Here is a 13,744-nt window from a genome sequence, read left to right on the forward strand (position 1 = left end):
CTCAGAATGTGCGTGTTGAAAGGAAGAAACAAAGATATTGCAGATACCAAAGATTCATAGCGCCGATTTTCTGCCACCAGCCCCCTTTTAGCCGAAGGGAGCGGCTGGATACCTTAGCTCAGCTGCTGCAGTGAATACTCTTGTCTTGTGCTAGAAAAGATGGTCCCAAAACATTTCAGATGTTTTGGAAGCAATCTGATTTTTATTCATGGCTTCTCAGTGCATCATGTTTACAAGCAAAGTCTTAATATCAGAGAAACAAGATGAGTTGCTTTGCGTAACTTGTGATTACCCTTTTACATTCTACGGTATATGTGGAAGAAGAGGAACGTTTCTTTCATTACAATCCTATTACTGCTTCCTTTCCAGTAATCACATTTTGGCATGTTTATTTGATGTGATGTGTTGACCAGGAAACCATAGCATGCCCACAGCTTACATATTTGAATAAATTGCATGCTTTCCTCATATGTATGGTGAAGCATTTTGGAAACTGTGATGGAGAGCGGCATGGTGTGATCGTATTTTTTCTGCCATCCCTGAAAATGGTGAAAATGTCCCCAGATTCCGATCAGTATGTTGTAGATAGGAGAGTAGCGTGGCCAGAAAATCAGAAATACTTAGAATACGAATTTAGGTTTAATGTTTTTAATTTCCTGATAAATTGTTTTTAGGTACAAGGAAAAGTTTTGACCATTTGATATCGGACACAAAGGCTCCTAAAAGGCAAGACATGGAATCTGGAATCACAACGCCTCCCAAAATGAGGAGAGTAGCCGAAAATGATTATGAAATGGGTGAGAAACAGGACTAATATTTTAAGAATAATACTAATTATGAATGCTTTGTATATACATACAAAGGATTATTTCTAAATTCAATGTTTATTTGCTTAGGTTACTGCAAGGTAAGGGAGAAATATCTTTCTTAACAGTGGCTTCTGGAGAGTGCAGTCTTCCTTATCGCTGGCAACTGAGGTCTGAATTAGAGTTGCTCAGTTTGCAGATACAGGATGAGTGGCAGCTATAAAGTACTGCATACAGGAGTGAAATGAAATAAATAAAATTTGGCTTTTTATAAGTTAAGAAGCCCTAGCTGCAAATTTCTGCAGGAGATGGAACGTGACCTGATGCCTAGAATGCCTCTCTTCATCTTCTCCCACATCTGCTTCCCGTGCCCCCATCCCCAATTGCAATGCAAGACCAGGGTTCTTCTGCTGTATCTGCTGTCAGTCTGCTGCCTGACCCTCAATACGGTACCTGCCACCCCTGGGCCTGTATTTCTCCAAAGAGGAAATTGGGGTTATTGTTTACCATTGATAGTACATCCCATGTAGTGGTCTAGTGCTGCTAGTAGTACGGCATAGCTGTTGCTTTTATACTTTACAAAAAGGCTGGTGAACTCTGAAGTTTGCCTATGACTGAATTTGTTGCGCAAGAGCTAATTCTATTTTGGTTTGGGTTTATTTTGCTTTGGATGAGTTGTTCTTTTTTTATCTGGCAGAAACCCAGCGAATATCACCGCAGCAACACCCACATCTTCGAAAAGTCTCTGTTTCTGAGTCAAATGTCCTCCTAGATGAAGAAGTTCTGACTGACCCAAAAATTCAAGCACTGCTGCTTACAGTTCTTGTAAGCCCTCTTTCTGTGTATTGTCTGTTATTGCCTGATACTCATTTATCTTCCAAAGAAGCATACATGTTCCTTGCAGTGTTTTGAAATTCATATGGATCAGAATCACTGTGATGTACGAGTCGATTCTTTTGTTGCTCTTCTTCAAACTTTCTAGGAATTGCTTTTTGAAATTTATTTAAATGCTCTTTGAGATCAAGTACTGAATCTTCACTATCCTGTATTGTTTTGCAGAACATATCCAACAGTTGTCCCTTTTTCCTGCCAGATTTTTTATCACAAGCTAATTTTATATAATAAAATGATATTATATATTCTACTTTAAAAGTTTAGTAGTGAAAATTGTTGGAATCACAGCATAATTCAGTTTAGAAGTTGCCTAACTAGTACGATAAGTACAGTATGATGGTGCTTTCTTCAGATGTACCAATACAGTTTCCTTCCCTGATATAATTCAAAAAGACTCACTTGCTCAGTTTTGGCAAAAACTGACTGGATAAATTTTTTTGCCAAAATAGAATCTATTTATTACCAACTGTTTTTATTGTTTCCCACATACACATAAAATAACCTTATTCCATTTCCAATGAGGACATAAATTTAATTTTTGTAGTGCTGCTTTCTGCAGAAATCATAAAATCTTAAACTACAACAACAAAAGCCTATAACTACTCCAATTAAATTTGAAGCATGCTAATTTAATTCTTTACATTATGACAGGCAACATTAGTGAAGTACACTACTGATGAGTTTGACCAGCGGATTCTGTACGAGTATTTAGCAGAAGCCAGTGTTGTCTTCCCAAAGGTCTTTCCCGTTGTGTAAGTACCTAACACTCTCTTTGTGATGGCTCTGGGCTTGGCCCATCCTTCAGGAGCTCTCTGGACCAGGATGAGCGTGGACAGGGCACTTACTCAGTTTAGGTTTGTAGCTGCAATCTGTCCATGGCTTGTCGAGACAGATGTCCACAGCAGTTTGAGAATCGTCCTTTTTCCCTGTGCTAAATGAATGTAATGTTCTCACGAGCATAGGCATCCTCAGATACCGCTGCTACAGATGGTCCTCAGAAGCACTCTTCAGCCTCAGATTTCCCGGCAGGTCGGCGGAGCGTGGGCGAGCTCTGCTCCGCTCCGCTGTTGCGAGGGAGCCAGTCTGTACAGCCAACGGCTTCTTCCAAGAGCTTTCGGCGTCACTGCTGCCCTGTCTCTGGGCCGGTGACTTGGCACAGCTCCCTTGGTTATTTCATACTGCAGCGAATCAAATTGCATTTTCGTATGTTCGTGTCCCTTTCTGTACAAGTCAATACATACTGTCTCTGAAATATTATTTTCACCCCAGTCAGACGCAGGGTTTTTAATTAGTACCCCAAGTGCATGTCCAAACTGATTTAAAGCGTCATTTGAGATACTCTTTGGATATTTTTCTTTAGATGTCAGTTGAAAGTAGTATTCCCTGGAGTCAGTATATGTAAGGGAAACTGTCAGAAATTAACATGAGTAGACTTTTAAAGCTGGCCTGTGCGTGGTTCAGGAATAATGCTACGGTTGGAAAGTAACGCTCGAAGTACAGCCGAGTTCTGGGAGTTACTGAAACCCCAGTGGGGAGGAACTGGCATTTCTATTCAAAAAGCCCCACGCACGACTTCTGCAAGGGAGCCCAAATGAGACAGTACCCCACACAAATTTTAAGAACTCCTTTGAAATTCCAGCTCTGACATGTACACAAATCCAGCGAATAATTTTTTGGTTGAAAATAATTAAAATATTTGCAATTTAAAGTGTTAGGTAAGTGCTTCAATGGGTTATATTGTGAGGGCAATTTTTTGCAAGCGTTAGATGTTGTGAGAGTCCTCACTGAACGGATCCAGGAATGGTTCTCTACTTCTGAAATCACTGAGATTTTTAAAATCCCACTCAGACTGCTGTTCGCTAAAGTCAGTCGGGAACTGCATTTTAGTTAATGAACAAAAAATAAGCCACTTCTGTTTTCTTCAGGCATAATTTATTGGATTCCAAGATCAATACCCTTTTGTCGCTGTGCCAGGATCCAAATTTGTTGAATCCAATTCATGGGATTGTTCAGAGTGTCGTCTACCATGAGGAGTCTCCGCCTCAGTACCAAACCTCCTATCTACAGAGTAAATATTTTTCCATTTTTTTTGAAAACTGCTGTATTTTAAGTTGGATTTACTACTGAAAGTGTTTCAGTATTATTGCAGCCCTAAGAAAGGAGTCAGTCAGTCTTGTGCGGAATCTCTCCAACTTCATATATCCGAGTAAAAATAAGAGTTCGCATATTAAAAAAAACAACTACTGACATGACTGTTAAAACTGCTGGCTGCAGTTGTGCACCAAATAGTAAAAGTATTACACCGTCTACATGAGTAAAAAGAAGTTGAAACTCAGTATTCTGTTTCCATGAATCAATTTGAAGAAATACAAAACACGAATGGTGGTGATAAATGATGTGTTTTAAGTTAACTTTGTAAATTAGGGGTTGATTTAATTCTTGGTAAATTCCGTAGAGTAATGTTTGTTTTTCAGTGCCCAAGCTTTGCTTTCAGGTGACACTTAAACACTTAAAAGCTAAATATTTTTTTAAGGTTCTTAATCAAAAACTTCCCAGCAAGATCCATAAGAAACAGGTGACAGTTGAGAGAAACTTAAATGTTGATGTAATTTTTAAATTGAGATGTGTATTCACATGTTAAATTCACCTTTTAAAATGCCATCAAGATTTTCTTGTATGACGGTTCTGAGATTTCGAGGTTTCTACAACTCCAAGTAATTCCAAGTGATGAGCTTTTGTACTTTCTAGTTGTTCTCTGTCAGTTGAGAACTGTGCTTTTGTGGTAACGTTCAATTTGTTGTTGTAGGTTTTGGATTTAACGGGTTATGGAGGTTTGCTGGCCCATTTTCTAAGGTGAGAACAGTACGCTTTATAGAAGTTCAGGAGTGTTTTGCCTTCGTTTTCTGTACAAAGGACATTGGTGCTCCTGTGTGCAGATAAATGACAAGACATAGAATTTATAGGAGCAAGTTAGTAGTATAAGGCTCACTTCTATAGCCAAACAGTGTTTGAGCCCACGTCAGATGTTTTGATAGACTCGGGAAGGTCAAATTCCCAAAGTTGGGTAAAAGCAGTCAGGTGTGTAAATGCCCCTTTTCACTGCTCCCGGGTTCTCGAAGGGGCCGCGGACGCACAGGATGATTCAGAAAGTCTTTTGTTCATTGTGTGCGTCTTACAGTGCGAGGGATTAAGTTGGTAAGAGTGATAGTTCCATAAGGATAAATTTTGTTACAACAGCACAAATAGATGGAGCGCTGCCCATCTGTACCGCCGTGTGCTCCCTCCAGTCGTCGCGACGAGAGCTCGGGGAGCAGAGCCGGCAGCGTGCCGGGTGTTGGGCTGCGAGGGCATGGCGAGGTTTTAATAACAGCCTGGGTGCAGGCAGCTGCGGCAGTCACCTCCTGGGTGAAACGGCCTCTCTCTCCTGACTCGGTGCTTCTGTGCGCTGCTGAAATGGCCCCGCAAGCGGTCCTTAACGGCTGCATTTAGATTAGTCTGGAAAAGACCACAAATCAGTTTTTGGAGATACTCCCATCAAATGCTTTTTAAAACTTTCAGGCAAAACCAGTGTGATATTAGAGTGAGTTCTGGGGCAAAGCTCATCCTGACAGAAAAGTAGAAAGAAAAGAAACAAATTTTTTTATTGATTTTTTTTTTTTTTCCCCCATCCCCCACAGCAAACACAAATCCCAGACTATGCTGAGCTCATAGTGAAGTTCCTCGATGCCTTGATTGACACCTATTTGCCCGGAATTGATGAGGAAACCAGTGAAGAATCTCTCCTGACGCCCACATCTCCATATCCTCCCGCCGTGCAGAGCCAACTCAGCATTACTGCTAACCTCAACCTGTCCAATTCCATGACCTCGCTCGCGACTTCCCAGCACTCCCCAGGTCAGTACCTGCTCTGGTACCACGGAGGTGAGGGAAATGTATTGAATTTACTGGTTTTGTAGCCAAATACTCAGTCTTGTTGTCTCTTCAGGTGTGTTTATGCACCAAACATCATTGCGTTCTTGAGTCAAATGAATATTAAACTGTTTACTAAGCTATTACAGTGGTATTTCGGGTGTTGGATTTTGTCCAGCACAAAAGCTGTCTTCAAGTCATTATACACGAAGGAAATAACATTGAGTGCCTCAGAACGAGTAACAGCTGCATCTTAACATGGAACATATGCAACAGTGGAGCCTTGAAAATTAATAAATATAAATATACAGCTGCATTTTGCAAGGAGAATAATACCTGTCCGGGCGCTACAAGGCAGCACGTATTGGGAAAAATCATGCAGAACTGCGCTGTTGGAGAGCGTGTCTGGGCTGACTCGGTGTCAGGGGATTTAAGGTCAGTGCTTACACAGGCAGCATCGTACAGGGCCACGCTCTGCCGTGAAGGTGAAAAGTATTCACATAGACACGTGTGGAGTACCGGCTCAGTTCAGACCACTGTATTGCCAGGAATATGCTGGTGGTGAAATGGTGGTGTTCAAGAAGGGACGAGTCACCAAAAGCAGTAAGTGGGTGAAACCACTAACTTCCTTCTGGCTTGGGAAGAGGGAAGCGCAGGGAGATGCAGAGGTTAAATTTAACAGTGTAGATTTTCAGGATGAAAAATGAAAAAAGAGATTGAAAATAATTCAGTACAGCCAATGAAGCATAAGCTAGAGGAAATGAAATATTGGAAGGAAATGGAATTTATGTCAGAGAAATCTGCATGAAGACTCTTCCTGAAGTGATTTCGGATTAGTGTCTCATATATTGAGGAAATTCTTTACTCCTCTTTGTCATAAAAATTATCCTGTGTGATATTTCCTAAATGATTATTTAACTGTTGCAGTTCTGAACACTGAAGTCAATCAGCCTCTTATTTCTGCTTTGTTTCTAACCTCGATGGAAGGCTGGAAGCCACTTGTATTTAGGTATATAATATTTACAGAAGTGGTTTGGGTTTTTTCACTCTCTTGTTTACTGGTTTGAGCTGGCCCTGCAGTGAGCTCTGCTTACCTGCACATAGCTCTGTGCAAGAAATCTGGTCTTCCAGCGTATCACTCGGCTCACAGATGCCGTGTGCGCTCCTGTTCGGTGCGGTGAGTCCTGCAGGGGGGAGGGTGTGCAGAGAGGTGAGACAGTGCTCTGTGTTTGAGTAATTTGGGAATTGTGATCTCTTCTTTTATTTCACACAGTGAAAGTGATTACAACTTGCTTTTTTCCAGTATGAGAAGCCAACTTCAATTGTTTACATTTGGGGAGATCACCTTCTTGAAATACCGATGCTGTGTTCTAGAATTCTATTCCAAGGTGCCTCTCAGTCTAAATAGACTCAAAACAGGATTTGCTTTCCAGTTTCCTGCCAATTCAGGGTGATTTCTTACATTAAATAATGTCCCAAGTGAGAAGAAAAAATGTGAAGCACTCTTTCCATAGTTGTTAACCCCTCTCTGATCCTTTATTCATAGCACTTGTAGCCTAAAGGAGACAGTTGTTGCTGTTCCCTTGTTTTGTGTTCCTGCCCGAGAACGAGCACGAGACCGTCAGCCTGAAAGGGACTCGCTGCTGCCATCCCGGAATCCTGTAATAAGAACAGGAAAAAGTTGAGTTTGAAGACGTTTTAGAGACTGCTGTTTTACTTAACATTTTACAATGTCCATTATGTGTTATGAATATATAATGCAGCCACTGTAGTATATTGTCATCCTGTATATAGAAATACTTCTGTATAAAAACTCCTAATTGCCTGCAGGTGCAGATAACAACCAAGGTTATGGAAAAGGAAAGTGGTTTGATAGAAACTTTCTTATTTAATATACAGCTAAGAATTATCTGTAATATTAGAACAGGGAGAGAGATAAAGGGAAAAAAAAAAAAGAGATCGTGCTGTCAGTGTGAAAGTAGGGATATTACGGGCAGCATCTTTCCATTTTAGCATTGGTGGCAACTCCAGCAGTTCTTTTTGCGAGGATGAAGTGATGATGCAGGAGTAGGCCCTCTACTAGCGAAAAAAAGCATTTTGCTATGGTAACGTCTTCATTCCTTACGCCTCACTTCCTGTTCCTCCTGCCATTGTTAGCTAAGAGGAAGGAATTAATCTAGCTCGTCAAAAATTTCTTTGAAGTGTTCTGCAAACAGATGGTTGTTACCAACCGCTGGTTAAAACCTGTCTCCACACATGGAGTTGGGAACTAGTGAACCTGTTGAGGATACTAAGGAGTCTGTACTAATGCATTTATGACACTCGGTGCCTGGTTTGCTTGGAAACTAAATTTTCAAAGACCTGTATGAAGGCCAGAAGATCACTAATGGTTCCATTTTTGTGTAACCAGACTGGAGGCATCTTTATAAGGAATCAGCCCTAGTAGGTGTTTCGGCTACTGTGAAACAGCCTGAAGTGGTTGCTACTTTACGAAAGCCTCGTGCTTAATGTCTAATCTAGGTGGTACTTTCACATCATCTCCTACGATTTATTCGTGTCTTGCCTGTTTCCTTGAGCATTCTCACTTCATTCTAGCAATTTGAATACAAAGACGCGGGGTTTGGTCAGGGGATCTCCAGCTGTCTCGAACGGTGGGCCAGGTCACGACATAGAGCTTTTCATTTTGCTCCTTCATCCCACGTTTATTACATTGCTCTGCTTTAATCAACACACAATTTTACTAGTTTAAACAGGCACGTTAACCAGTGCAACTTTGCATAAAACATGCTTTGTTTTTAAACCTGTTTAATTGTATTAAAAATTTAATTGGTCTTCTGGCACTTTATACCGCTCCATAGCTGCATACGTGAATTTTGCATCCTCCTCAGCTGTGCCTAGAGGGGTGTGATGGCGTTGCCATCGCTGCGCACGTTTGCACTCTGGAGACAAGAGTGAGGGAGTGCGCAGTGAAAGACCCAGTATCTGCCAAGATAAAAATCATCGGTGAAAGAACTATAGAATATGAAGGTGAGCCACAGGATTTATTGAAACAGCGGGGCAGCTCTGGGACTAATAAGGGATGCAGATCTGTCGTGCACTTAGTCTGATTTGAGAGCTACTGAACAAGAAAATCAAGTTGTAGCAGTGCTGAGGTACTTCATCACACTGAGTTAAAGAAAGAGTTTCAGCCAAGTGCGTTTTTTATTATGATTATAAATATATTAAGTTGCAGATACACGAAAAATTCTTTTCTTGCATCTGGAAACAACTAGGCAAGATCATTGTTAATAAATGTTTTGTCTGTCATCATCTCTTCTTCCCCTCCCCTTCCCCTTGTCACGGACATATTCACTTACATTTTCTCTTTCATTCTGTGTCGGTGAAGCTTCTCTGCCTTGCTCTAAATCGGCAGTTTTCATGCAGCTTCCTCATCAAGGTACACTCTACTTTCATCATATTTGCACGAAATACTGCTTGATCTGCTTTAGGGTCGGGCTTGTGGCATGAGGAGTGGTTTACTGATCCTTTTGACACGGGAATGGCTTCAGTGTAAGCGCTAAGCTGTTGCTTTTCTTGAGTGATGCTAATAATATCTGATGATAGAGCCGGCAAAGAAAGTCAATCACATCCTTAGGAATAAGATAAATTTGGTAATAGAGAAGTGAACGGTATGTGACATTACTCTGCTGCAGGTATTAAGCTAAAATGAAGAACTATTTCACGTGAGCTCTGCAGATTCACAGGACTCGGCTTTAGCTTCAGTTCCACACCACCAGAAAACAGGCACAAGTTCTTTCGACTAAATTGCAGCAGACGGCAGCTCAGAGAAGTGGTTACTCAACACCATGGGATTCTGCGTCTATACGGAGCAATACGAAAAAGCAGCAGCTTTTGGGTTTTGCTGACAGCCGCGGATTGCTTCCTCCTCTCGTCGTGGGTTGTGGGTTTGCAAGCGCAGCCCAGCGGGGAGAGGGAGGACGCTGTAGCCTGCAGCCACCTTCTGGCTGGAGATTTGAAATTGTCCCTACACTGTGTGAAATGTGGCGTGTATGTGTTATTCTCGCTAAGGCCAATCAGAATCAATTTCTTATAGGAATGGGACATAACTGTGGGAGATGTCATTAACAGAAGTATGATTTTGTTCTAACCTTGTTTTTCACTGTCAGAAATACTGATTTTTGCTGCTGATGATACTTTTAGCCTCTTGCATAAAAACACCCTTCCCGCTATCCATTCCAGTGCTGCACTTGTACCGTAAGTGTTGAGAGTGTTGCTGAACACACATCAAACATACTCATTTCATTGCAGAAATAATGTGACAGCTGCACTAAGATACTGCTACAGGAATGATTAACTCACAGTAGCATCAGCGTAACAGTAATAATTGGTTGGAAGCATGTCTGCATTAAAGAGAAGTCTCTGCTTTTGTATCTTAAAGTCACTGTGTCCAAAGCTGTCAGAGTCACGGCTCGTAACCCAAAGCTTTCATGTGCTGTCAGCGTGAAGTTTACACTAAACCAGCTCATTTTTGAGGTTTGTTTGATGTTATTCTTTTAGCAAAACTTAATAGAGTTACCTTGTCCTGCTGAGAACATCCAAAGCTTCTCAGAAAAGTACAAGCACTTGGGGTAGAGCCTGTCTGGCTTCATCCTCCTCCTGCCCTGTCAGCCGCCCCCTGCCCTTGGTGGAGCTGAACTTGGGCAACAGCAGTTCTTGTAAAGATTTCCAGCTCAGCTCTGTGTGTGTCCCCGGGTAATGCCCTGCTTGGAAAACTGTTTCATTAGTCGGTGTCCTGGTTTGAGGCAAAACAGAACCAATTTTCTTTTCAGTAATTTTATTTTGCAGCTGTCCTTGTTAAAAGTTAATTGATTATTCTTTTTTTAACCCTGAATTTGCCAGGGTTTGACTCATTATTTGGTGTCTACATTGTGACACTTAACTCTTCAAGTGGATACCTGCATCAGTTCCATTTCTGCTGTATGCAAAATAAGCCAGCGGAGCCTTTCATTCCTCCCGGCAATGAGAGAGTCCTCCAAACATTGATTTGTACATTATGTATTTTTACTGCTCTTTATTTGTGAGCCAAGATTCAGTGTTGAGGGCAGTTTTAGGTACCTGAATACACACAAACCTTCTCTGGTAGCAAGAATCAGCCTCTGCCATTGCAGCAGAATTCTGCAGGTTCAGAAATGAACCGTCCTCACTCCCCTCTTTAATGGCAGTCATTGATTTTTGGCTGGAAGAAAGCCACAGGTTTGACATTCTGTCAGTTCTTCCTCCTAGAGAACGCAGAAGCCAGAAGACACTTGAGTCAAACTCTTTCATTTGCTCAGTCCTCTCAAAATGAGAGCCAGAAAGGGCTTTGTAGCCTGGAAGACTTTCATTTTGTGTTTCAGTGGGTACCGCTACTGGTGCAAATGCTTTGTGCAGGGAGGGGAACCTTCATCTGCCCTGTGAACATTTATGTATGCTATTTCCCATATTAAATAAAATTCCTGTTCAGTTTTAAGAGCTGAGCAGGTGAACTCAGTGAACAGTTTGTACCCCTCTCTATTTCCATACAGTTGTAGGAAAGTAGCGTAGATGGAAACAGATCAGGCAGTGCCCACAGGCTGAAGTATTTTGTCTTTTATTGTTGGAAACAGATTAACATCAAATTCAGTATGCAACTTTAGGGGGGAAAAAAGATTATTTGAACGAGCCATATTGAAAAATTATAAGCTCTGTGCAGGTGAGTGCATAGATCTGTGTGTGCGGGCATCGCAATTTAGCATGTGGAGGTGTTGTATCTGGTCAAAGTCCAGCTTTCACTGAGCACGGGGTCATACATCTGATCCTGAAAACATTATTTTTCATACTACAGTGCTGCAATAAAATAGCTGTCTCGGATTTGTCATTTGTGAGACATCATCGACAATCAGATTGTATGACGTTGGGCTAAAATAGTGGGCTGGGCTGGGGCAGAGTGCATTTTCCTCATAGCAGCTGGCGTGGGGCTGTGTTCTGCGCTTGTGAGCAAAACGGTGCTGGGCAGTGTTTGCGCAGCGCAGGGCCTGCTCCGACCCGCACTCAGCCCCGGGGGACGGCTGGAGGGCATTGGCCGGAGGGGCCCAGCCAGGAGGGTGACCCCGGCTCACCAGGGGTGGTTCTGTGCCGGGCAGGGTGATGCTCAGCGGTGTCGGGGAAAGAGGCGGTGGGGCGGTTGGCCATCGCCTGGCACCTGGCTGGGCACTGGGCTGCCCCGCAGGGATGCTGAGCGATTGCCTTTCCATCACTGGTTTGGGTTTTGCTTTTTTTCTTCTTTTCTTCTTCCACTGATCCCTCACTCACTAGACCATTTTTTTAATCTCTGCCCCCAAGTTTTCCTGCTTTCCACTTTTCCTCTCCTCTCCTGCCTCACTGGGGGTGGGGAGCGATGGGCGAGCGGCTGTGTGGTGCTTACCTGCCTACCGGGGCAAATATTTGGGTTTTTTTTAAATACACCATGACCATGTTCTGCAGCACTTTCCCAGGCACTGCTGCTGGTTTGTGTTGCCAAAGGCTGTTTTGAATGAACTGCCACTTGTCAGCATGGCAGAATTCAGCAGTGTTTGGACCACGACCTCCCCCCTCCGTCCAGACTGGTGACACCAGCATGGGCAGGTCCCCTGCGGCTCCCGGGCCCCGCTGCCCAGCGCACAGGGCTCTCTGACACCTCCCTGGCCCAAAGGCACTGTTGTTTTTTCCTGCTGTTGTCCCGCGCAGGCTCCAGCACACTGCCCTGGGTGCCTGCAGAGAAAGCCATCCTTAAAGCGCTGAGTTAGAGGATGGGCGAAGCGGTGAGGTTAACCTCTGTCCTTGTGTTTCCCCAGGGATCGACAAGGAGAACGTGGAGCTCTCGCCCACCGCCGGACACTCCAACAGCGGGAGGATGCGCCACGGCTCCGCAAGCCAAGTGCAAAAGCAGCGAAGTGCTGGCAGTTTCAAACGTCACAGCATCAAAAAGATTGTGTGACTATTTCTTTTTAATCTTTTTTTTTTTTTTTTTTTGAGACTGACTGACATTCGTGGGCCTCTCGCAAAGGGCCCCCACCGGTTGTGATGCTGCACTTAATTTTTAAAGTTCCCATCCTGTCAGCCGTGTTGCCAGATGATCAACTCTTGAAACATTGCCTGAATTTTAATGCCTTCATTTCTTTTCCTTCTGTTCTTGATTTAAGCCAGTGTTTCAGAACCGCTCACATAGATCCTGACGGACTTTGTAGCCGAAGGAGGTGTGGAGTTCTTTAACACTGCAGAACCGTATCTTGTCCAAACACGAAAGCCATTTCCCGTAGACAGTTCTACCTTGCTTCTGTTATCTGCCTTGTTTGTGTCTTCTCTAAAGGAAAGTGTTAATCCTTAATCCTGTTTGCACACTTTTCAAGGTAGTGGCTTTATGAGCCGGGGGAAGTTACTCTATTCCTAGTTTTAATTCAAACCTGTAAGATTTTTAGCTGTGGACTTTTTTTTACCGTACTTAAAAGAAACTTATGATAGCCGCAGTACAACGAGCTTAACCAGAAGTGGTGGATTAGATTAAATTTCTAGTGATTAGCAATAAATTTGAGAGGACAAGGAGGCTGCATGAGTCTCTGTCATTCCCCAGACCATAGCTTCAAATACTTGGACTGTGTATGGACCAGACTGGACAAACTGGCTTTTTTTCCAAAGCAAATTTTTTTTTTTGCTGTACTTTAACTGCACTAAGAAGGTTGTATAGTGGAAAGAAAATCATGGAGAACTGACTATTATGCTGTCATTGTAGCAGTGTTGAAAATTTATTGCTTCTTTCTTCCATTTAGCATATACTTTAGTTTTGCCCTTCCCAACAATATGCACCTTCGAGAAATTCCTGGCAGGAAAACCGTTGGGGTATGGAGGGGAAAATGAATGAATTCACTTCCAGCACTGGGAGCTGGTGTTTGGCAAAGCTGCTTTTGTGCTGCCCAAGCAGTGATATAAAAACAGTAATGTTTGCTTAAGGTACATGAATTTAAAAATAACTGACACTGTGTCAAATCCAGGTTACGTCTGAACATTTGCAGTGCAATTCCTGGTATCAGTACAGACATCTGCGGGCAAACCTGTCTTGCCGAAGTTCCAGAGGGTTTTAG

General features: G+C 42.7%; 1 protein-coding gene across 1 annotated transcript in view; it reads left to right on the plus strand.

The window, feature by feature from the left end:
* The window catches only part of NF1 (neurofibromin 1), a 100,229-nt gene extending 87,626 nt beyond the window's left edge, over window positions 1-12,603 (plus strand). Inside the window, exons 55-61 of the mRNA XM_009881481.1 lie at window positions 675-797; window positions 1,504-1,631; window positions 2,352-2,452; window positions 3,626-3,768; window positions 4,507-4,553; window positions 5,378-5,594; window positions 12,461-12,603. Of these exons, the coding sequence (XP_009879783.1) occupies window positions 675-797; window positions 1,504-1,631; window positions 2,352-2,452; window positions 3,626-3,768; window positions 4,507-4,553; window positions 5,378-5,594; window positions 12,461-12,603 (902 nt within the window). The remainder of the gene's footprint in view (window positions 1-674; window positions 798-1,503; window positions 1,632-2,351; window positions 2,453-3,625; window positions 3,769-4,506; window positions 4,554-5,377; window positions 5,595-12,460) is intronic.
* The last annotated feature ends 1,141 nt before the right edge of the window (window positions 12,604-13,744 follow it).

Source organism: Charadrius vociferus, unplaced genomic scaffold, assembly GCF_000708025.1.
Source record: "Charadrius vociferus isolate BGI_N301 unplaced genomic scaffold, ASM70802v2 scaffold323, whole genome shotgun sequence".
In the NCBI taxonomy this organism is placed as follows: domain Eukaryota; kingdom Metazoa; phylum Chordata; class Aves; order Charadriiformes; family Charadriidae; genus Charadrius; species Charadrius vociferus.